The sequence below is a fragment of the Ooceraea biroi genome, chromosome 4 (genome assembly GCF_003672135.1).
Source record: "Ooceraea biroi isolate clonal line C1 chromosome 4, Obir_v5.4, whole genome shotgun sequence".
Classification (NCBI taxonomy): domain Eukaryota; kingdom Metazoa; phylum Arthropoda; class Insecta; order Hymenoptera; family Formicidae; genus Ooceraea; species Ooceraea biroi.
The window spans coordinates 1,473,005-1,497,815 of NC_039509.1; the positions used below are offsets into that span (position 1 = coordinate 1,473,005).

General features: G+C 38.2%; 2 protein-coding genes across 11 annotated transcripts in view; one reads left to right on the forward strand and one right to left on the reverse strand.

The window, feature by feature from the left end:
* The window catches only part of LOC105285581 (trehalase), a 41,083-nt gene extending 25,229 nt beyond the window's left edge, over positions 1-15,854 (forward strand). For 6 of the 9 annotated variants that reach the window (XM_011349845.3, XM_020033685.2, XM_011349848.3 and 3 more), the window contains 5 exons: positions 4,473-5,255; positions 5,569-5,702; positions 6,471-7,024; positions 7,202-7,449; positions 11,795-15,854. In XM_011349845.3, the coding sequence (XP_011348147.2) occupies positions 4,473-5,255; positions 5,569-5,702; positions 6,471-7,024; positions 7,202-7,449; positions 11,795-11,936 (1,861 nt within the window). In that variant the 3' untranslated portion in view covers positions 11,937-15,854. Of the gene's footprint in view, positions 1-4,374; positions 5,256-5,568; positions 5,703-6,470; positions 7,025-7,201; positions 7,455-7,648; positions 9,861-11,794 lie in introns of those variants that run through there. The other 3 variants (XM_011349851.3, XM_011349850.3, XM_026969005.1) reach the window with 3 other exon arrangements.
* A 253-nt stretch (positions 15,855-16,107) lies between these two features.
* Positions 16,108-24,171, reverse strand: LOC105285582 (leucine-rich repeats and immunoglobulin-like domains protein 3). 2 transcript variants are annotated; one of them, XM_011349854.3, is made up of 14 exons: positions 23,643-24,171; positions 22,247-22,318; positions 22,003-22,146; positions 21,741-21,878; positions 21,519-21,659; positions 21,117-21,404; positions 20,861-21,004; positions 20,535-20,773; positions 20,273-20,419; positions 19,832-20,146; positions 19,278-19,559; positions 18,914-19,189; positions 18,546-18,833; positions 16,108-18,413 (listed from the first exon to the last, which is right to left on the reverse strand). In XM_011349854.3, exons 1-14 carry the CDS (start codon positions 23,903-23,905, stop codon positions 18,292-18,294), a joined length of 2,859 nt encoding a protein of 952 aa, XP_011348156.1. In that variant the 5' UTR covers positions 23,906-24,171; the 3' UTR covers positions 16,108-18,291. The 2 variants fall into 2 exon arrangements, with proteins under 2 accessions (XP_011348156.1, XP_011348155.1); XM_011349853.3 differs by having other exon boundaries at positions 16,108-18,416; positions 23,643-24,170.
* Between the last annotated feature and the right edge of the window lie 640 nt (positions 24,172-24,811).

The window sequence follows — 24,811 nt, forward strand, 5'->3', positions numbered from 1 at the left end:
CTACGTGGTTTTTATTTCAATCTGACGTAGGCGACGTGCTGCTGAAATACAAGTCAACAAATAGTCCATTCGCGAAAATAGATCACTAATGTGCCGTTTCTCCCACGTATATTCGTCGTTCACGTCGTTTGCACTTTCCAGAATAAACATTGCTGTAAGAAATTCATTTCAGAGAAGTTGACAAGAAATTAAGAAATTTCGCAGCAAGCAAGGAAAGGGATATCTTTTCCTTCGAGTTTAGGTACACTTGAAGGCCGCCTCTAGAATCAGCATTTTGTTCCTCGTAAAATAATCTTACAATAATCATGTCTTTGACGTAAGGAATACCTAACAGCCTAAATAAACAACATTGCGTGCGCATCATTATCATATCGTATAATTATCATATCGTATTGCATTTGCAGAGAAAAGAGGAATGTGCGTGACTCGAGCGTCAGCGGTTTAGGGAAATGGCCTTAACAATGAACTTTGTCTTGATATCAGGCACGTGGCAAGTTGGGCTCTAAATTAGCGTGTTCCGCAAGTCCAATGAACGTGACCTTTACGCGTCTGCACATGCATGTGCGGTTGCTCCTGCACATGCATGCTAATGGTGAATGCGTGTGTGGCAGAAATTTTTTTACCCACGTGTCTCCGAAGACTCGCGCCTCGGTATTGCTATTTAAAATTTGGCATTTGCGTTTTTTTTTAACATGTCAAGATGAAGCTTTTTTTTATTTCTAGAGACGTAATGATTGCGCGGCAGACATTTATGAATTATGTTTCACAAGCTCGCGTTTTTTGCTTAATCGTTTTTTTTATTTAGAAAAGAGGAATGCAGTAATAAGGAAAATATAATATGTCGATCTAATAATATCTCGTATAATGTACTTAACGTGTATCCTTATCTAAATTACCGGTCTCTCGGCGTAGAACTGAGTTAGCGTATTGCAAATTTTGTGTTGAACATATAATCCTCGCTCAAGGAGTGCAATAAAAGCAGAGATTAACGATATGTAATAATCGAGATAAAGCGGACTCGAGCAGATATCATACCGTGATGTATATAATTTTGCGCAGTTCCTCAAAGATTCATTGAATCGAATTTATTCTTCTGATTTTTATAGTCAATACAAATAGCAAACATTAGTATTGGTAAAAATATTAAATCAAAATTTGCATAGCATTCGTGTCACGAATGACGCGATGAAAAAGCAGTGTCTTGAGCCAAAAACTTAATTAAGGCAAAATGTATTTTTCTCATACCAGAATCTTTAGAGAGAAGGAATGTTTTGATATACATATGTATGTTATACCTTGCGATTTTTGGCGTTGCGCCACTCGATTTTGACGGAAGTTTCCTCGGTACAGAGAACGGTCACTGAATGAAGAAATACATCCGGTATTTATTTCGTGATAAATCATGATACCGCTAAAAAAGCATAATAACTCTCTTCCTAAATTGCCCAAAATTCACGCTGTGTCGCAATCCTGTGAATAATAATTCCCCGAGATTATCCGAAAGCGTCGCCTAAAAATTCCCAATCTTGTAAGATTTGATGACGCCTTCCAAGAAAGAAAGATTCCTCTCGTCTCACGAACGCATGATGCAAACATGTTTATCGAATTTAAACGTGTCGCGACATAGGCTGATCCAGAAGATTCGAATTGCATTGCGAGATAACGTAATACTCTGGATATATCCAGTAATAAGTGCATTTTATGCAGACAGTAATGATTATCCGGTGAAGATCGAAGTTTTCCGATTATGCAATAATTGAAATATTTAAAATGAAAAAGACGTACAAGAATATAAAGGAATGCAAACGTAACTTTACATAGCAAGCAGACGCTTAAGATATTTCGCAAGGTGAATTGAATCTTCCGGAGATGTTCCGAATGACGTTTTAATAAAGTAGCGCTATTAAGCTGCTCGATTAAGATCGCAGTGACGCTTCCATTCTCAAATGCACACCAATCTGTGATAATATCGGATAATCTCTAATTTCGCGCGGCACATGCGTGAATGCTAAGTGAACGTGATATTAATTGCAAATTTCGTACCACGAGAAACAACGACGTGCATTGCTGAATAAATCGAGGTACAATTCCGCTGATGTGTGATGCAATACCAGAAATCACGTTTAGCCGATTAATTAAGTCAACACGTGATTGAAACGGTCCGCATACCGGCATCGCGCAGTCTGTTGCATTTGACAGCACTCCCTGAACCTGTTTGCGATTACTTTCCTGTCGGAATCGCAGTTATTTTCCACGATACTTTTCCATACGTATGTTTAACATAACACTAAAAATATATCATTCTGTATCGAGATGAGAGGATTATATTACTCGTGCGCCTGATAAGCAAACCTTGAAGTCGATGTTTTTGGCCAATGTATTTGAAGTAGATTATCACGTGAAATTAAACAACGATAATTAGTAGCGTATTAAACGTAATCGCGTAAGATGAATCGCGCTGGAGAACGGGATAATGAGGTTTCGCATTTTTCATTATAATCGCGTTCGCTGATAACGAGCTCGCTGACAAACACAGCGGAATCGGCACGATTTAGCACAGTGTGATTAAATCGAATTATCACAGCTACCGTGCGATGCCAAAAATATGGCACGATCGATAATGAGAAGTGTCACGGATAATCAAAAATATTTTTTGCGAGAACTTCGCGCATTCTTATCGAGGATCCACGCAGTCTCATATCTATACAATAACGGAATGATACCACTCGGCAAATGACGCAAACGCTGAAACGGCATTATCATTTGAGGCATTATCATTTGAACGTGCGTTTGAGTATTAACGACAAGTAAAAGCGGAAGATATACTTGAGCGTTCAATTTCCGGAAATAGCAACTCATTGTGGAAATAATAACTCATGGCAGTTTTCAAGCGTTGATGATAACATAGATATCTTCTCATCTAAATGTCTTCTTGATTACACGCTTTAATTAGCCGGCGGTGTTGGCAAGGTGCGGCTATCTCACGCGTGCAGTCACGAGTTTACATTAAAAATATCATTATACGCACGTAATTGTGGATCAGCGATTGGGTATTGTCGGAGGTTTCCACGGAGATACACGCTTTACATATTTTTGCCGTGGATTCGTGCAATCTTGTTCACGTGTGACGGAAGAGACGCGAGAGAGATCGAATCGGTTTCCAGCGGGCAGGAAAATCATTATCGCTCGTGTGCGGCGAATGAGATGACTAGCGTGCGTATTAGTAATGATAATGAGACGGCACATTTCGCATAGCTCATCATCGCTTCGCACATTCCAGCACGCGAAGGCAGAATCTTCTATCTTGCAGAGTCGCTACTCGATCTCAATTTCACTAGTCTCGGAACGCGAGACACACAGTAATTTCCTGTGTCAAGGTCGCAAAGCGTCTCAGAATTTTGCACGTACCGGAATCGAGCACGTGCGCCGATTCGCGCGCGAAATCGCTATTTCTTGAGCCGTCGTGTGCGGGATTTGCGAAAAACAATTTTCACGGGAAATTTCGAAAAGAAACTCGCGTGTTGAAATTACGTACGTTGCGTTAGTGTACTGCTCGCGTTGAAGAAAGTCCAAAGAAGGAAGTTAAGTTTTTGTTGTGAAGTATCATAGAAGTTTAGATTGCCTGGGATTTTTCATGAGTTTTAAACTTTCCGTCTTTAGCTTGGCTGAAGGCACATCCTGAAATGAATCAGGATACTTATAATTCCTTACGATTCATAGAAAAGTATAAAACGGCGTAATTGCAAGATCGTAATTCTGCTACCGTTAAGGATACGCGTAACCAGTTTTAATGTATCATCATTATTTATGAGGCTAAACAATCGATTAATTGATAGTTTCACTTTACAATTTAAAATTTGCATCTTTTTTCTTCTTTGTGATATTCTATAGTTCTATAATTACAGATCCTCTATGTCTATTGAGAAAATTGTTCGATCACACACATTGTAAAATACCATCAACTTTGTTTGAGGTCGACATTGATCTAGATGTCGAGTCAACTGCGAATAATTGAAAAGTACCTCATAAACTTCAACAATACAACGTCACAACATTAACTCAATATAACTCTTCAAGAGTTTCTTCAGGATTAACTTTACGTCACAGTGAAAAAAATTCTTAAAGGTCAGTCGGTATTACACTTAGGAAAGCAATAAATCATGGGAATTCCATGAGTCGCGAGAATCCTTCTTATTATCATCATTCTCATTAATTAATGATCCTGGTAATTAATTTATTAAGACTCTACCCCCCCCCTCCTTCCTTTTGCGTAAGAGACCTTCTTTTATTCTCATGTGCAAGGTTCGTTTGATCGGACTAACGTGATATTACCCCGTTTCTCTCATTCGCATTACCATCCCGCGACCGGTTCAGCCAACGAGACGAGACATCGTTGCGACCAGTCGCGCGCAACTCTTGAGAGCCCGATCTCGTCGATCCGTGCCAATAGTCCATATACCGTGCCTTTCCAGTGAGATATACTGCCACGGCGAGCTGCTGCACACGATACAGATGGCCGGCATATACAAGGACTCCAAGTACTTCGTCGATATGAAGATGAAGCGGCCATCGAACGAGACGCTGGACACATTCAGGACGTTTATGAAGAGCGTCAACAACTCGCCGAGCAAGCACCAAGTGGAGAAGTTCGTCAACGACACCTTCGAGCCGGCTGGCTACGAATTTGAGGACTGGGATCCGGCTGATTGGACGGCCAGCCCCAAGTTCCTGGAGAAGATCGAGGACGACGAGCTGCGGAAGTTCGGCTCCGACCTCAACCAGATCTGGAAGTTGCTGGGCAGAAAGATGAAGGACGATGTGAGAATCAACGAGGAACTCTACTCCATCATCTACGTGCCGAATCCGGTGATCGTACCCGGCGGACGGTTCCGCGAGTTCTACTACTGGGACTCGTACTGGATCATCAAGGGCCTGCTGCTGTCCGAGATGCATTCTACCGTCAAGGGTATGCTGGACAATTTTGTGTCGATCGTCGACAAGCTCGGCTTCATCCCAAACGGTGGCAGAATTTACTACACGATGCGCTCGCATCCGCCACTTTTGATACCGATGGTGGAGGAGTACCTGAAGATCACTCACGATGACACCTGGTTGAAGAATAACCTCTGGCTGCTGGAGAAGGAGTTCGACTTTTGGATGACGAACAGAACGGTGGAAATCGAGAAAGATGGGATCAACTACACGCTTGCCAGGTACTATGAAGAGTCGTCGGGTCCTCGACCAGAATCCTACAAGTAAGTATCGACTACTATACTCGATGATGATAAGAATGATGAGGTAGATTTCGGGAGAAGTTGATGATCCACGAATTGAAGCAAATTGGAAGTTATCTTTATGTTGGTTCGCAACAATAGATTTTTACATGTTATGCCATATTTCTATTGTTCGTGGAAAACTAATTTTTCTAAGTATGCAATCTGATTTTGTAAGAGGCGCAAAATTGCTAATACTTTTAAAAACTCTGGAAGTGGATCAGTATCCTCAATCTTTTACGATTAGCTTCAATTTCGCTTTGCAATTTTGTAATCTCGCGACTTGATAATCCAGGGAGGACTATTTGACGAGTCAAAGTTTTCGAACCGCCGAAGAGAAGGACAATTATTATTCGGAATTAAAAACGGCGGCCGAGTCCGGATGGGATTTTTCCAGTCGATGGTTTGTACACGAGGGTACCAACAAGGGTAATTATCATTCTTTAATTGTTTCCCGCGCGTTTCTAAAAATAGAAGTCTTTCTGGGTGAGCGACGTTGGGCACAATACATTATGTACGCGTGTATATACCTAACTAAAACGGCTTTGATAAACGGCTGTGTAAAGCGTATTGTCAACAGAGGTGACAGAAAATGACGTATCACATAATGGTAGCCACTTATAAGAATTATCTTTTATTCGAAAAGAAAAAAAAAGAATAATATTGTGTGTAAAATGAATTTTTCAACACGTAATTTGTCTCCCACATTAAGCTGACCAATTTTTAGACGCGGTTTCCTTGATTCTTCAAAATGATTACCTAAAATCGACGTTTAACAACACCGAGGGATATTAAAATGCTATTTAGTTTGCTCGTCACAATTTTTTTATGGATCAATCCGCAGGCATAATGATACACTCTGACAACGCACATACTCACATTCTTACATGTGGTATACCCACAATTATTGTGCTTACGTATTCCACAATAAACATCGTATCTTCAATGAGATCTGCGCGCGCCTCAAGGCCCTCCGTCTCGTTTCCTAAGTGAAAGCCTTGCTGCTCGAGGCATCGGTACTTTAAAATCCATTTTTTGCACAACCGAGTATTGCAGCCGGAATTGTAGATCGTGCCGTACAACATTCAAGCTGCCCTACCTTGCTCAACTCCACCTTAAATTAAGAACTCGCGATTCAACTCATTAATACCATTTATTGAAGGAAAGGAACTTGGTTGACGATGAGACAAATTCTAGGTAATCTGACGAATCTCAAGACCAGATCGATCATTCCGGTCGATTTAAATACCATAATATACCGAAACGCCGTGCTGCTGGCCAAGTACAATCGCCAGATGGGTAATCAGACGAAAAGCGCGTATTACGACGGCATAGCCGAGAAGTGGAAAGTAGGGGTCGAGATGGTATTGTGGCATGAGGAGGTGGGCGCCTGGTTGGACTACGACATCTCAAACGATATCAAGAGGGATTACTTTTATCCAACTAATATCCTTCCACTTTGGACGAACTGCTACGACACGTCAAAGAAGACGGATTACGTGTCGAAGGTGCTCAAGTACCTCGAGAAGAATCAGATCATGCTGAACCAGGGTGGCATACCCACCACACTGGAACACTCCGGTGAGCAATGGGACTACCCCAATGCATGGCCGCCTCTCCAGTACTTCTTCATCATGTCGTTGAACAACACGGGCGACGCGTGGGCGCAACGACTGGCCTACGAAGTCGGCGAGAGATGGGTCCGTAGTAATTACAAAGCTTTCAATGAGACACACAGCATGTACGAAAAGGTAATTTTCCCGAAGAATGAAAAAGAAATTTTTGCCAAGTTGAAAAATATGGAATAATCATATTAAGGATGTATTCATAAAAGTTATTTCTTTTTTTTAATTAATCCATATTATTTTTATAATTTTTTCAGGCAGGTAATTTCTAAGATGGAGGGAAATTAAATTTTCTGTTTACAGTACGACGCGACCGTCTCGGGGGGTCACGGTGGTGGAGGTGAATACGAAGTACAGCTTGGTTTCGGCTGGTCGAATGGGATCGTTATGGATTTGCTGGATAAGTATGGTGACAAGTTGACTGCAGAGGATTATTTCTTGCCCGGCAGCGTGGTTGAGAACGCAGCTCCACCGCAAACGGTCTCGACTGCTGGTCAGATGCTGACCGGGCTTCTAGCTCTCGTCATATCGGTAGCAGCAGGATTTATAGGGTGAGGTGAGTATCAGATTGAGGAACAAGACATTTAGGAAAATTGAAAAGACTTAGGAATTTCTTGTTATAATTAAGTTTATTAACTTCGCAATTCTTTTATTTTTTAATAAAATTATGAATGCACATATGATCACATCCATCGATTAACTAATAATACGTATATACATTGAAAAATGTCTCTCTGCTTTTTGTTTCAGATATCCGTGCTCTAAGTCACCTAGGATAAAATTCGCGAAAAGACAGTTAAACAGATCGATATGCATAAGTGGTAGCAGACACTTTCAGTTGCGAAGAAAATTAAATTAACTTCAAGTAATATTCTTGCCCTTCTTCCTCGCTCATTCGGTTTGTATGACTTCATAACCTAACGATCGATGAAGGAAGATCATTAACGGGTAAAGGGACCAAATAGAAGCAAGTGCGGGCACTGGTCTTCTTATGTATATTAATGTAAGACACTCCGAATATGTGAGGGGGCCTTGCACGTAGGCGGAACGTAATTTTTATTCTCTTGCTACACGTGCTTCCAAAGAGTATTCTATAAGCCGCAGGATACATGTATTTTTTTAACGGTATTACTTCGCATATAAGTATTCAATTCAGAAGAGACACGAGTCTATCGCGTGCTTACTCGCGATATATTGTCGATATCGTACTTATTGATTTTGTTTAAAATGGTTACACGATAAATATCTCTCAATCGCACTTAACATTTTCCGTGATATGCGATCTTTATCGGAGAACATCACACTAATGATATCGATTCTTTCTGAGATTATTACATGTCCAGGACTATATATCGCCAGTATGCGCCCGAACTATATTTGCAACGTGCCTTTCCAATTATAGAGAATTATATTATATTTATAGGAATATCGTGGCCCTTCTCGATGGCGGATAACATAGGCAGGATCTATCGCTAAACAATTGTCTATTACTTAATCGTTCCATCAGACGTGCATTGTTACGAGGGGGATATTCTGTGATCATTTAACGAACTATTTCGCTGGTCGAATTATGTTCGAGTATCCTTCCTTTGCAGGAATCTGTCCTTTTTATTCTTACTGAATAAAAAGGACAGATCTGAAACTTAGAAATATCGCGAGCGATTTTTCGAACTTTTAGCCTTTATGATAAGCCGATGCGTATTACTTTCTCTTGAGATTAACCATTAACTACTATACTAGTATTATTAGATATTAGATAAATTATTTTATTATGCCACACGTATACATGTAACAAAAGAAACAGTCGACGTCTCCAAGATATTCCGGAGATAGTCGGATCAAGGTTCCTCGAAGGGGAAGAGGATGGTACAAGAAGAATAGATAAGGAAATTGAAGGAACGGTTTCAGCAGGACAGTTATGAATAAAAAATATAACGAGAAAGATTCCGCTCTCTCTCTTCTCAGAGGAAGAGTGGACTCTCATCTAGTCAGTTATGCGTACGACGGCGCCTAGCTACCTTATTTTTACGAATTGACGACATTGAGGGTTGGGCAACTCGCCCAAGAATTATTCCTTCAATCCTCGTCATTACTTGAAAGGTGCCTTAAAATATAACTTGGATCTAGAGCGGGCGAATAACGCGGAGCGTTAAACGAGTTAGAGGAGAAAACACGAGGTAGCAGCGGGCAGACACAGTCCATTTGCAACACAATTGATAGTCCGTAATAATGATAGATAGTTTGCTTTCAATTCGCGAACCATCGCTTTTTACATTTTATGATCCTCTCTTGTCCGATAAATCAATGAGTTCGACATAATATACTCGGAGCGAGACGAGCTATAATCTCGCGAATCTTTCATGTCCATATTTATGAACTTATTGACTAGAGGTTGTTAATAAAAATATAAAACACTAAAAGGATGCATTTTTAAGGAAGAGGACTCGTTATTATATATTTATTTAAAAAACGGTTTATTTTCGAATATATGAGGATTTAAGATAAATATTATACATAATTACATTTTAAGCTCCTCTATAATTTATATTTACCCGCTTGTATTTATATATATTTATATATGCTTAAACGTTAAAAGGATTTTACAACTTACTCGTGTGTAAAATTACCGAATCTTGTACGTAGCAGTATTACCGAGCCCGCCCTTTCATATCTCAGACAGATGTATCACTCTTTTTCGTCAAGTCAGTCAGGATGATTAGGCATGCGTAGGTACACATGGCGTTTGTCTTGCCATATGAAGTATTGCACGATTTTTTTTATTTAGCTTTAGCTATTTAATAGTATTTGAAGGTGATTATTTTGATTAACAAGTATTATCTTTTTTCATTAAAATCAGTTTGTGCGAGAGCGAGTGTGTTATGCATGCTCCCTGCATCCAAGTCTACCTCCTTATACGATCAGAAATTAATCAATGAAATAAATAAATCAAATGTCTATGTAACCCATCCTACAACAAACCCCGCTGCTCCAGCGTTGCATGTATGTAGATTACTTTTTGTGATATAGCTGTAACATTTATATATTTAAAGCAGAGAAAGACATTTCAGATCATTCGTTGGATAGATCGAATAGACACATCTTCCCTGTGGAAGGTTTGGTAAGTAAGTCCAAGTCTGATAGACGATCGCGGATCAATTGTAAGAGAATGCAATCTGCAAGATCCGTTTGTTAGACATGTATTTTTCAGTTGATGCGACATTAAAAATTAACGATAATTTATACAGATCTTCGAAACGAAACAATTTCTTTTCAATGCGTTTGACTCTAATTACAAAAATGGCTTTAGAAAATGGTTAAAATATAGCAGGAATGAGGCGTGATGATAAATAACTAAAAGCAGCTGGTAATAACGCATCCGCAATAGCTATATTTTTAAATATTTACATCAAAATGTATTATTAATGTGCACGGATGTGTCTTTCAACACGTGGCATCTAAATCGTGTTGTAATAATTATCATTCCAACACTTTGCAAATGGAAGTTTTCGTATATAACGAATACCGTCTTCGATGGTGCTTAGTCTACCGTCAATAGTAATTACGCAAATAACAGTCAAGCTCGTGATGATTATACAGGGTGACTCAAAAGATGCTTACCAGTAGGCAGAGGATTATTCTGTGAGATCTTAAAGATATCTCACTCAAAGCAGAAAATTAACATTAAAACAAAACAGTTTTAACAAGACGCGCAACGAGAGTCGTGAAATGGAGGTCAATAAAGATAAAAGGAAATCTTGTCCAACAATTTGCAAATGTAAATACTCTAAAATGTGATAATCTAAAGACTTAAATATATGTATCCAAGTTGTCGACGTCTTTGTCTACTATCTGTAAATAATTACAGAGAGAGAAAATATATGCAAGATTCAATTCAAACACTTGTCCAGAGCTAGATGGATGTTAGGTAAAATAAAATGTATTTTTATATTTCACTTTTTCATGGAGAACAAGAACATTGGATGAACTCACAGAATATTTTTTTGCCTTTAGTAACGCACGTTTTAGACACTTGAAGTATACCATCACTGCTGCACTATATTACGTCTTTATCGCGATAGATGTGATGAAGCTACTAGCTATCCATCAGTATTCTCGTGAAGGTACCGATACAATTACCAGCACACGTGGTGGTGCAGAGAAAGAGGAGGAAACGAATGGCCGCCACGGTGAACATACACGTGATGTAGGCGTGACTGCATTTGCCATTCAGGCTTTTTACGCAAATTCCTACCGACATTAGATCGTGCTCAAGGCCCGGCCTGTGATCGTGTGTATTGATATAACGTGGCAATTCTGTATATGCCGAGTTAATTATAACAGTGATAAAGACACAAAATAAACGGCTCGCGAGAAACCGAGTGAAAAAAGAAAGAAATATTTCTTGAATGAAAAATGTAATTGTCCGAAACTAATTAATATTAAGGAGAAAATACAATAATGCAAAATATTATCTTAGACTTTAAAAAGATAAAGTTTTTAGTACAATTCTTACTAATTGCAATAAACATTGAATTATCTTTATAGAAATTTAGCGATAATTAGGTATACAAGATTTTGAGTATAAGATAATATTTTTGTATTTTGAAAACAAAGTAGAATCTTGTAAGTTAAATATATTTTCTTGCGTTAAATATTTAAATATATGTTCTTCGAATATATATTTACTTTGAAAGAAAATTATAGTTGTAATCTAATTGTAGAATTATCGTAACAGTGCACGCAGATGACGATTTTATAATAATTCCGTAAATTAATATCTATTTCGAAAATTATAAATTTTAGCTGTATTCCCATCGATTTTATTTTTAATTAATTTTTTTCTATTTAGGAATGTAATTATCGTGTCGTGTAGCTAATTGGATTCTTTTCTCGCAGGATGGTCGTGTACAAAAGGCGGCAGTATCACATGCCTGGACCATCGACGATGCCAAATAAGAGAAGAGTACTGTCGAGCGGTAGCAACTTGTATCGAAAGCGAATTGCATATACCGAACTCAAGGATATGAACAACGATTGATGACCGCTCATCATCTAGACCGAGTGGATTTCTTACATGACTAGTGAAGGGAAATACGCGCACACGTATAGAAAAAGGAAAAAGAAGAAGAAGAACGGCCGATACGGACGCAGAAGCGCCAGAATGGAGCCAGGATGAAGTGGAAATACCGATGAAAATGCCGGTACAGAAATCGGACACAGCAGGAGGAGTTTGGAGAAGGTGGAGGAGGACGAGACTGGTTGATGCAAATCGACGTGGGAGAATACAGGAGGAATGTAAGTTCGCGACCATGAAATCGCGACGCGCTTTTGCAAAGTCTTCTATCCTACCACATCGCGTCACAAGGTGATTCGTCGAGGGAGTCGACGACCCTGCAGGATTCTGGAGGCACGACTGAAGTTCAAAGTCTGCCTGATTCTGATTGCCGTTTTTATCTGGTCGAAAACAGAGCAAAAACGAAGAGAAGTGAGAGGAAGCAAGATAAGGAAGAAGCAGGAGTAGCTATATATGTATAAAAGAGAGCACGCGTATATGCGTGCATATGCACGCACGTGCTGCATCGGTGCACGTACGTATGAGATGATTTCTCCCGGCGACGTAGCAGGATTTAGTTTTAATCTAGTGAGATATTGTAATAGAAATAATAATAGAGTTCCCGAGTGAGTTATTTATTGCGTTTCCTGACGAGGATGCAATTGTGTAGGGGCTTCTAAGCAGATTTTATTTAAACGTTGTTCAAGAAAGAAAAGAAAACTTATAAAGAAAATAAACTCGTAAATACGCGATCAGCTTTCATACATTGCTAATTTTTAGATAACTCTTTTACGACGGAAAGATGATCAAAACATATATCGAACGACCATTAAAAGTAAGCTCCATGGTGCCATCCAAATGTGTGTGTGAAAATCAATTTTGCATAATGTTACGTGTATGTTTAGCGACTGCTTTTCGCGATGTGAGAACATGAACGCTGTGGTTGTTCCTGAGACGTGATTTTATAATGAGAGACACGGAACGACTAATAAAAAAAAACCGGTAAAAAAGAGACCGATGGACTCTGCTATTTACGGATGCGAATGTCTAAATGTGTGTGTGTATATGTACGTGCGAAAATGCGTGGAAGCACGCGTGTTATGTGCGTGCGATTTATAAAAGGATATATCTATCGCGCGTGTGGCAGGATATCTCAGCGCAGAATTGTAATTATAAATATATAATGTAATGTAATTTAGGTAATTGTAGATAGTGAATAATTGACGCGATGCTACAGATAAATTATTGATGAGAATGTTGTATTTTTGCTGATATTTTTATAAGCGAGCGAGCGCACGTTCATCCCGCATTACCGAAACACCCGAGCCGCGAGCGTCCGTAGGCTAAAAAAAAAACGATATATGCCGTGTACGACAATTTTCATATCTTTTTAATCGTCCGCGTTAAACGCGACTTTGTGGACAAGAAAGGTTACAAGTTCCTTTGCCAGTCTCTCGTAAGAGCCCTCGCGTGCTCAATTAGTTTTACTCATTCACTATGATTTCATGATATTTATATCTTATTTAGCATAAAAAGTAAGGCTTTGTAGTATTATTCTAGAGCTAGAATGACGATAAAGAACAACTGAATATATATATATATATATTCAGTTGTATCTGTACGAATTTTTGCTCTCTTGTTATGTACTTTGAATAAACACGCGACAAATTGGAAAATAAGGGAAGTAATTTTTGTACGATAAGAATGCGTTTCTCGATAACGTCATATATCGGTCGAATATATAAATGAATGTTAAAAACTTTCGTATACAAATCTTATTTCTGGCCAGTGTGATACAAAAGTACCTGGTATTTAATCAGCGACGTACTCAAGAAATTATATGGCAACTTCTTAATTGTCATTGTGAACAGATTGCGAAATTAATTGTGACAGCAATTATTAGAAGAATTATTTATAAAGAGTTATACATGGGAGTGTCACGTGTGATGAAAGTAATACAACGAACCTCTCTTTCCTACCATTTTTATTGTGTGTATCCTTTCTCTCTTTACGTTGTATATAAAACGCCAATAAATATCTGAACTAATATAAATATCGATGTAAAGTCTGTGTTAGATACGTATTACAAATTGCCGTACACGACGCATTCAATTGGACGCCCGGGGAAAGAAAGAGAACAGGCAAATTAAACGAAGGTGCAGTCGACTTAATCGATACTACTAGAGCGGCAATCTCTCGAACATTTTATACAATCGTTGAATTTACTATAAATAGAGTATCTGGCGCCATGCTTGCTCTTGCTGCTGTCTGCTTATTTTTAGACTATTGCGATTTCATGTACGCAGATCGTAGTACGTACTAGTGCCAAGAGATATGATGAGTACGCGAACCTGGGATGATTAAACCTTACGCAATAATTGCCCAGTTGATTAAAAACCGTTTTAGATTGTTCGATTGCTAATGCCGAGTATAGAAAAATTTAAATTAATTTAGTTTCATTAGTATATCTTTCGCCAGATAGTTTATTAAATTGCTAAGTAGCTCGAATATCTCGATTGAATCTTCGTTTAAACTAAGAAACGAGAAATGGAAAAGAATGAAATACATCAAGAAGTAATTAGTATTGCTTTTGGTCACAAGGAAATGTTGTACCCTGTAAATAGTTTTAGTCGATATCTTTTCAATTATTATAATTAGGCTTCCTTAAAGTATACCCTAGTTATGCAACTTTTTTGCATTAAATTATTTTACAACTTGATTTTGATCAAATTATTTGTATCTCTATGTAGATGATTATTTTAAAAAATTATATTAATGTAATTAGGTTAATAGATTATAATCAATTATATATAACGAAAAATTTATTGTTACCTAAAAAGCGCGATTTATATTTATCATATTATTCTATATTGATAATTTGAGATTTGAGATACACTTTTGCTTTTTCTTGAAGCGAGCGACTCTCTTGAAGTTTTATTCGTCAGCTTCAACAAAGCATATAGTTAAAAATATTAAAGGGGACACTTTATGAAACTATTGTCTTTGCGATCATTTATATATAAAAGCTAAAAACAAAGGTTACAGTTATATATAATAATGTTATACAAATTTCGATCAGACATGTGTGGAATGAGATGAACTTGTTAAATTTTATACAACGGTAATTGTGATGCGCGTTAATCGGCGTTCGTATAACTAGATCGAACGTTATCTCTGGTATCTTAGAGATACGCTACCTCAAAGGAAGCGTTCCTATATTTTATGTGCATAAGTGTGCGGCGGAATTTGCATCGTGCGGTCGAAGCAAGCGATTCTCTTTTAATTGTAATGATGTGGAAACTGTTTTAAAGATATATCCTTATTTATGCTTGAAATTAAACAAAATTATCTATTTTAGTTAGCAACTAATTTTATATTTATTAACGAAAGCATTATAATAAATATTAGCTTTCAGGAAACTTATTTGAAGATATTGCATTAACTTCTTGTGTTCCCGCAATGTGAGAAATCAACTTTCCAGATGCGATATGAAACATACTTTTTCTTTTAAATTCTTTTCAAATTTTCCATCATCAAGTAATCGGTTCGCTCACATTTTCTATAAATGGAGAATCTTAATTATTACGCATGTATGTACGTTGCGTAAAGAGAATGCGAATTTCAGCCGCAAATAAACGATCCTGAAATTGAATGCAGATTGTAGAATACATATACATGTACATTTAAATAATTGTGATACTTGAAAATAAGTAGATACCTTGTCACTATTGTCTATGTTATATTCAGTTTTCCTCAGTTCAGTACCATATTATAAGGATGAATCTCTTGATCCAGATGTAGCTAGAAATCAGCGATAGTTAAAAAATAATTTACTGAGCATTCTGTACAAAGATCATCTTCTATGCGCGATGTTTTGCGCTCATTCTAATAGAGAAAGAAAAACTGTACATATACATAACAGTCATGTATATAAAATACATAATATATTTATGTATATTATACACATCCGCGTTCTCTCGTGCCTTTATCAATGCTTCAGTTTTTTCGGTAAATTATAAAACCCGTTTCCATTTCTGTGAGATCAATTTTTAGTGTTTTACAGGTGTATTCTTCTATATCCTTACAAACATATTGAGGAATAATTTATCATAGGTAAGTGATGCTCCGCTGGTGGGAAAATAAATAACGACGCATCAAAAGTATGTTATAGGTTATTATTTGTATTTGTACACAATACTATATTAACAACAAGGAAAATACTGAATGAAAAACAGATGCCTTATTTGGTGTATCACACGGGCGCAAGCCAAGAAACCATGTCGCAATAGAGCATCTATTCGTTGACTATACAATGTAATACTCGTTACTCGTTAGCAAGGAGAAAATTCTACACAGACTTTATTGAAACGAAACGTATTCTCGATTTTCACGGCCCATTCACATATAATTGTTCTCTCTCGCGTCCATTAAATACATATCATTATGAGTACGTATGAGTTACACAAATAAGTGGAATATTATGGACTATTTTTATTTTACAATACTTGATTTTTACTCATAATGAGCACTTTATAATCTGCGCATATCAGACACTTGTATAGATTAGAATCATCATTATATATATACATGCATATATATGTATATATATATAATCATAACTCGTGGAAGGAATTCCGCAACTGCGGTTAATTAAGTAGTAGTACTGGCTCTTCGTCTTGTGCGAATTTTATGCGATTCAATTTTTGCAATATAAGTCATAGAAAAATATATAGATTATATATCGCAAAGTTTATATTCCCGATAATATCCGCTTGGTGCAGTAAAGACTTTCATTCAAATTTATATTCTCATAATAATCACTTGCACATTATTGTTCGAACTTTCATAGTAAACAACATTTTTTCTCTCCTTTCTTTGAAGAAGAGCGCCATTAAAATTTGTCTCTTTATAAAGTCAGAACATGTATATCGAATTAATCGAAGATTCATATAAATTTGTATAAGTAAAAACTCTGCTACAAATATGCTATAAATATACTACGAAAAAGCCTATTAGAGTCTAATCTCTAAAAATGTCACTTCCTAATTTTATTTCATCGATCTCCCAGTGTATACGATACCTGAATCGAACAATGAAATAAAATGCACTTACAAATTTAAGTTACGTCGAATAAATTTAAAAAAATTATTTCTCTTTAGGCGGAAGAAGACGTGTGATTGCGAAATATTTGTTTTACAAAATTCGCTACACATCGTCATCATAGAATGGAGGTATCAGTCTAATTCTTTTCTATCAGTTATATAAACCGCGATAAAAGGTAATGCAAACATAAAATCACAAGGGAAAACAAATAAATTTTTACATCTTTCCTAATAACAAGAGACTGGGATATGCCGATAAACACTACTCAAACACTGAAAGCAACTGTACATAATAGTACATGGAAGATTATTCGTAAAGTCTCATATGCAATTCAACTTATTAAATATTAATACTAACGAAAATGCCTACGGAAGCTTAAGACCATTAGAAACACAATATATCTATTAGTGAGCAACATTTTGATCAATAGATGAATTAAATTAATCCAGAATATCCGCTTGATGCCTGTCACGCCCGATCGGATGAGTAAGAAATGAAAGGAGGCAAGGTATATAAAGTCAACGCTTTGGTGTACAGATGTGCGTCCACCCGCTTGTAACCGCGCGATGAAAATGACTTCCTGTATATTCGCATAAATAGCCGCCTAATTTTACGTAATAATAATTCTAGAATAAATATCTATCACAAAAGGCAGGTTTAATGTATGTGGCATTTATAGTAATGTCCTCGCATCGTAACGACCACGTGAAAACGTGCAACGGTCGTACAATAATCAAGGTCTCTTGAACGTACGAGTTTTCTTTCTCAAGCTCTTCTTCTTGTACGATTCGCCAGCTTTCCCTGGGACGTCGTCGCTCGACGATTGTACGAGCGTTGCGTTTTGTGCCACACACTACGCCCGGCACTACGGTAATACTAGTTACAATAGAGTCTTACTTTAGCTATTTACAATTCGTATCGTCCGATTCACTGCGTCGCGAGAGTCAGAAATAAATACGATGACGATGACGTTATGAGTGTACCGCTATCGTTTCTCTTGTACTTATGCCGTGATTCGCTGATCCAGTGGAACTGGCGCGTTGCATCCTCGCTTCTTATAATACTACAGCTCGCTACAATTCGAACGACTCGCAGAACATTTATCTCCGATCGAACAAGTCGCGTTCCCGAATACTTTTACTTTCTCTGCGCGGGAAATCTCGCTGCCGTCCCGGCTGCGGAAACGTCACGCGCATTACCTCATCTACCAGCGTGTCCCAGCTTGTGTTTCCCTGCTTTACACCACGCTATCGGCGATTTCGTTTGCATGTCGTTCGTGATTCGTGTAATGTAAAAGCGGATCGTCGACGTTTATGGTTCCCATCTCTTCTTCGTTATTGGCCGCGCTAGTTGCGGTTTCTTCTGGAACAAAGATAAGGATACACGTTATAACATTTTATAGACACATTTAATCATTATTAAAAAATTCTATCTCAGATTTTGATAATACTAAGATACTCCTACAGATTCTGTCGATTGAGGCTCGCTTACCGGGTAGACACAACTGCAGTTGATCGTTGCTGGGGTTAGTGCTGTCTCCGGTCCCGCTGTCCTTGCTATGCTGCGAGCTCGTGTCCAGATACAATTGCGTTTGCGCGTCCGGTGCGGCGAGTGCGTTCGCCGGTTGCTGTGCGTCAGCGTCTTGTGCGGAATTCAGCCGTAGTCTGGTCTTGTAGATCACGACCACCCAGATCACGGACGTAGCGACCGCGCAACATACGACGGTGATTATTATCAGCCCGAGGATGTCACCCTCGTCTAATTCAATGGAAGTCGGCGCTGTAAATCGTAAGAATAAATAAATACGATATCAGGCAGACAGATGCGGCACAATCCCCTGTTAATTACAATTCAATTACCTGGTTTGACCGTGAGGTACGACGCACCGACGACACTACCCAGCGAATTGTTCATCTGGCACTCGTACTTGCCGGCGTCGCTGGCTATCGTGTTGACGATGATCAACAACTGATCCTCGGCAGTGAAGAAATGACGTTCCGTCGCTTGCAGCGCGCAGCCGTCTTTCCGCCACGACAATTTCGGACGCGGCGAGCCGCTGGCCATGCACTCCAGCACGATCGAATCGCCGACCATTATTTCCTTGTTCTCCATTGGCTTCACGAAGGACGGCGTTTCTAGGAGTCAAGAGATCATTTAAATACAGAGTATATTTTATATTTTCAGGTATTGGCGGTGCGCGGATAGAGGAAAGTGAAGCTTTACCTAATATGGTAAGACTAGCGTTTGCGACGATAAGGCCAGCCGTATTCTGTGCGGTGCAGGAGTAGATCCCAGTGTCAGCCATCTTCACATCCACGATGAAGAGCACGTCGTCCGTTGGCATCATGTGCATCCGTCTCTCCCGCGCAGCTGGAAAATCGTTCCCTCCATCCTTCTGCCAGGCAATCTGCGGCGGTGGCTGTCCCTCGGCGGAGCACTCCAGGCGAGCTGTGCTTCCGGCCGTCACTCGTATGTCGTGCGGAATTTTAGAGAACGTCGGGAAAACTGCGCGGAAAATGTGTAATGTTATTTGGAAAATTAAGAGGGAATCATTGCAAAGAATATGAGACAAATCACAATTAAAATAGGCTCTTTTTAAAGAGCCTCAGCGATATTTTTTTATAATAATATATATTATTAATGTAGCATAAATACGTATAAATAATGTGATAAAGTGTAAAATAAAAATGTTTCTACAACTTCAATGAAAATTAAAACTAAAATCTTGGTTAAATACTGTATATGATTAATAGTTAACAATTATGTGAAATAATTACCTAATACACTTAGCTTGGCCTTGGCGGAGTACGTAGTTCCATAATTGTTCGTCACCATGCACTGATATCGCCCCGCGTTAGCATGAGTAACGTTGATAAGATGTAAAATGGATGATGCCTCGGTCACCCCGCTCTCGGAAGAACCGATGTTGGTCTGCAGATACGAGCTGTCCAATTGCACGTTGTCGTGCTTCCACGTGAACTGAAGCGGCGCGTCGGCGGTACTGGTGGCGCGACAAACCAGCGTCACGTTATCCCCTTTAATGCTCATTTGATTCCCGGGCTCCTCGATGATCCGTGGCTTTGGATACTCGTCTGCGAGTTTTAGAAAAAATTTTAATAAAACGTAAAGATAAAAATGAAAAAAAGCAAAAGTGTTTAACAGATAATTCGGATATTATAAGCATGTAAAAATAGATGTTAATGCAATAGATTACTAACCACAAGTGAAATTCCCTTGGTGTAACTGAGTTAACGACATGCCCTGCAGCCAGTGTGGATAACCACAGTGCAGTTCTGCCTCGTTGTTACGATGCTCTTGTAACCATATGCTCAGCCACTGAAGTCCACAGTTACAAACCAGTGCTCCTGTGTGGAGATGAAAGAAATAATCGATAAAAAAAAATAATAATAGAATAATAAAGAATAAATATATTACATTTGATTTTATGTCTCTTATTTATGATATAAAACTGGAACTTACGGGTATTCATCTTGAGTTTGTTCAGACTAGACATTGGGAGAAACGCGTTCTCTTGGATGGACGTGACGTTATTTCCCATTAGGTCGAGGTCGGTGACGCGCGTGAGCCCGGTAAAAGCGTTTTGATTTATAGATTTTATTCCATTGTGCGCCAAATTCAGCTTGAATAGCTGACCGAGTGACGAAAATGCGCCACCGATATCCTCTACTATGTAGGATATTTTGTTGAAATGAAGTTCCCTTCAAGCGAAAGTAGTAATTGTAATATGTACATAACGGTGGTGATACGTGAAGCACATATTTACAAAATGTATAAAAGATACGTACAGAATACGAAGGCTGCTCGTAAAATTGAACGCGCCTTCTGAGATGTATGTAATTTGATTGTGATTCAGCTTCAGCTTCTCCAGTTTCATGAGAAATTCAAACGACGTCCGGTTTATAGAAACTAATTCGTTATGCGACAAGTCTCTGAAATAACGATAAATATTCAAAATTACTAATTTGCAGGCGCACGAGTCGTTATAACGTCTCATTAGTCGAATAATAAATTATTCGTTGCAAGTGTAAAAACGATACTAACATCTCTATTAATTCTCTGCATATATTCCACGCCTGAGATTCAATCTCTGCGATCCGATTGTGCGACAAAGTGAGTTTCTGCAGATTATTTAATCCGAACAAGCCCCCGTGCTTTATGGTAGTCAGCATATTGAAGTCCAGCTGTAGTAGAATCAAATTTTTAAGTGGCCAGAAAGCGCCATCCTCCAGCGTGTCAATCTTGTTTCTTTTCAGTTGTAATTCCTGCAGGCTCGTCAAACTCTTGAAGCTCAATGTATGGATTCGTTGAAGATTGTTCCTATTTACTTCCCTGTAATTTTAGTGCATGCATATTACAAACGATCCTACACACCAAATAATAAATCTAATGTACAATTTTATGCATAAAAATGTTATAGAAAAATATAATAAGATATATACTCACAGTATCCGTAGTTTTCCCAAGTTTGTAAACAGATCCTTCAACTGCGTCAGATTATTCTTGTTCAAACGAAGTTCTTCCAGTGAAGTCAAATTATCGAAAGTCCCATTTTCAATGGCCGTTATGTGATTCGCATTTAGGTTTCTATAAATTTTAAAATTGGTCAGATAAGAATTTTAGTATTTACTGTAGATAATAGACTTCTAAAAAGATTGAGATACGTACAGATGCGTAAGGCGATTAGGAGCAAGGAAAGATCCTTCTTGAAGGACACTTATTTTATTCCCACTGAGATCCAGATACTGAAGCTGTTGCAAACTGAGCAATGCATTTCCATTTATACTAGTAATTAAGTTATGAGATCTATAAAAGACAATTACGACAATGAACAATTGCGTCTCCATCGATTCACTACATAAATAGTATTAATTGTTTTGCATCAGATCACGTCAAAACTATGTTTATTGTCCATATGCTAAATACTTACAGCGTAAGGTGAGTAATATTCTTAACGAATACAAGATCTGGCACTTGCGTCAAGTGATTTTTATTCACTTTAAGTTCGCGTAATTGTGCAATATCTGACAAGGCAATGGTAAAATTATCTCCGAGTTTGTTAGCACTTAGATCTCTGAAATTATCAATGATCACACATAATATTATCTAAGTTATATAGGAGTTATTGAACTGATTATTTTTATGTGTCAACGTTAAGGAACAGATGTGCTTACAATTTTCTGAGTTTTGTTAAGTGAAGTAGTGAATCGAACTCCAAGTTAGCAATATTGTTGCCCTTTAATTCTCTGAAAAATAATAAATTATATATTTCGTTTATTCTATAATTAATTATATAATGAATCCATTTGTCCTCTCTTAATATTTTTGTACAAATAAATAATTAAAAATAAAATCTATCTTAGGTTTTTATCTTATAATAAAATGATGTTAATTGATGAACATTAGTGCATACATTAACAAATCGACTTTAAACGCTCCACTAATGAATAACAGATAGTATGACAAAAATACAAACACATTAGAAATTAATTATATTTTGTAGTTTGTAAATTATTTTGAGGACATATTTTTGTTTTTTTTTACTTGGATACATGTACAAGACAAACATCCATTTCTCTCAACTAACTATACTCTTTAATGCCTTAAAGAGCATAGACATAAATCTTCCCTACTTAGATCTTGCTATCCTTGACTCTGGGAGACATACAATGATCAGCCATCATCACACACAGCACCCTATATGGCTATAGAAACCTGACCATGTATCTGTGGAGACAGTTTCATCAATCTGACCATTTAGTGCAGTGGAGAAACAAGTGACCCACATGCAGCCATAACAAGCAATATTACTTCCTTTTGATTCGGCGGTTCCGAACAATATTGAGTAATAACAGTAATCATCCAATAAATAATAAATTACTGCATAATGACTGCTTATCAGCTTTCATTCAAAATTAAATGCAAATTTACAATTTGCATTTTCAATATCCTGCTCTACAATGTTTCATTGTCAAAAAAGATATTTAAAAAAATTGTTATAAATTATTATTGTAAAATAAAAATAAAATTTGCACATGTTTAACTATACTTAATATAACTTTAATATTATTTATAGCTCCATAATATTTGTTGAAATATCGCTTAATTATTATTATTAAACTAGCAATCACCTATTTGTTACAACAAATACAGCCTACCATATTTAATCTGATATTGCCTTTTTATCATTAATTACTTGGAATCTATGTGAATGGTAAATAAATGATAAAAATTGCCCGTTGCAAACTAAATGTATTTCTATCTTCAATTATTTTTATTCCCATTATAAATTCCTCCCCTATCTTATCTTGTGTTGGCTCACATTACACAGAAAGTATACAGCTCAACTCTTAGAATCCTATCCCTAACCCATCATAAATCATCCTTAGACTTTTAGAAGCGCAACAAAGTATTCCTCTTCCCCGAGATGACGTACAAATATACCAAAATACTCTCAATCTAATGCTTTCCTTTTGTAATAAAAAAATAAAAATTGTGATACATAAACAACATCAATTTCTTCAGCAGACGATGATGCAACAACGATTGACATCGACAATGTTTACTCACAGAATCTCCGTCCACGGTGGCAGACCACTGGGTGCCTCGATCAATTGCAGATCGGTACAGGCGACCAAATTGCCGAGGCAGGCACACTCGACCGGACAATGATCCATCCTGTCGTTCACCTCCAAGGCGGCGGTATTCGCGAGACCAAACAACGACGGCAGCGTACACAACGCGAGGAAGCAAACGGTGAACAGAGACGCGCCTCTTCCTCGACAGCAGAGTTGCTCTGCGAGGCGACGAGGCCTCTCGGTGCATCGCGACATCGTCGCACACGCACAAACGCCACGCACAGAGTCCCGCTCAATTAAATCCCGTCGCACGACGCTCACCGCCGCTGCGCGATTCCATCACCGTGGCGACGCGGAACGACGCCGCTCTCGCAAACCGAGCGCATTGCCATAATAACGAAAAGCGATGCCCGACGTCGTTATCGACTCAAAACAAACTCTCGCTTCTCTCGTTCGGAAAAAAAAACGCTACAGTACACGCATCGTGATGACGCCTATAAGGCCGGAGACACAATGGTAGATTGGTAGGCAACAGGCAACAGGAACAGGAAATAACCAATCGCGTTACACGATTTGAGTACGGATGACCAAATCGAGCAACGCGATTGGTTATTTCCTGTTCCTGTTGCCTGTTGCCTACCATTGGCCGCATTCAGCAGACTCAACAGTTGGACAACATTACTAGATTTTCCGCTGGCACTCGATGTTGATTGGTTAGTTCTAAAAGCCGGCCTAGCAGTCTGCACAGCCCAATTTACAACCGATGATAAGACGCTACGACAATGGGTGCTTTCCAATTGCTTACACATCTTAACACAAAAGCATTTTATTAGCTATATATTATTTAAAAAACCTTACAAGATAATATATAGCCAATAAAATGCTTTTATGTTAAGATGTGTAAGCAATTGGAAAAATGTATCCCTCTCTCTCGCAGGATTTTGCCTAGATCGCCTTATGGCAAGACTCTTATTATAGGGACTCTAGAGGAGACGGGCTTCGCCCGTCATCTGGTGTCCAATCGTTATGTGTCGAAAACGGGATACGCCCGTGCGGGAGCCCAAAGGGTGCGTTCCACTTAACACTCCCAACGACCGCGAACATCATTCTGTCTTTATTGCTCACTGAACATTGAATAAAGATAGAATGATGTTCGCGGTC

What these genes read in the sequence shown, in the direction of transcription:
- LOC105285582 (XM_011349853.3), bottom strand. Translation starts at nt 23,905, where the DNA reads ATGTCGCGATGCACCGAGAGGCCTCGTCGCCTCGCAGAGCAACTCTGC. An exon ending in TTAACAAAACTCAGAAAATT is followed by an intron (nt 22,147 to 22,246) that starts GTAAGCACATCT and finishes TGATAATTTCAG; the next exon opens with AGATCTAAGTGCTAACAAAC. An exon ending in ACTGCAGTTGTGTCTACCCG is followed by an intron (nt 18,417 to 18,545) that starts GTAAGCGAGCCT and finishes TCTTTGTTCCAG; the next exon opens with AAGAAACCGCAACTAGCGCG.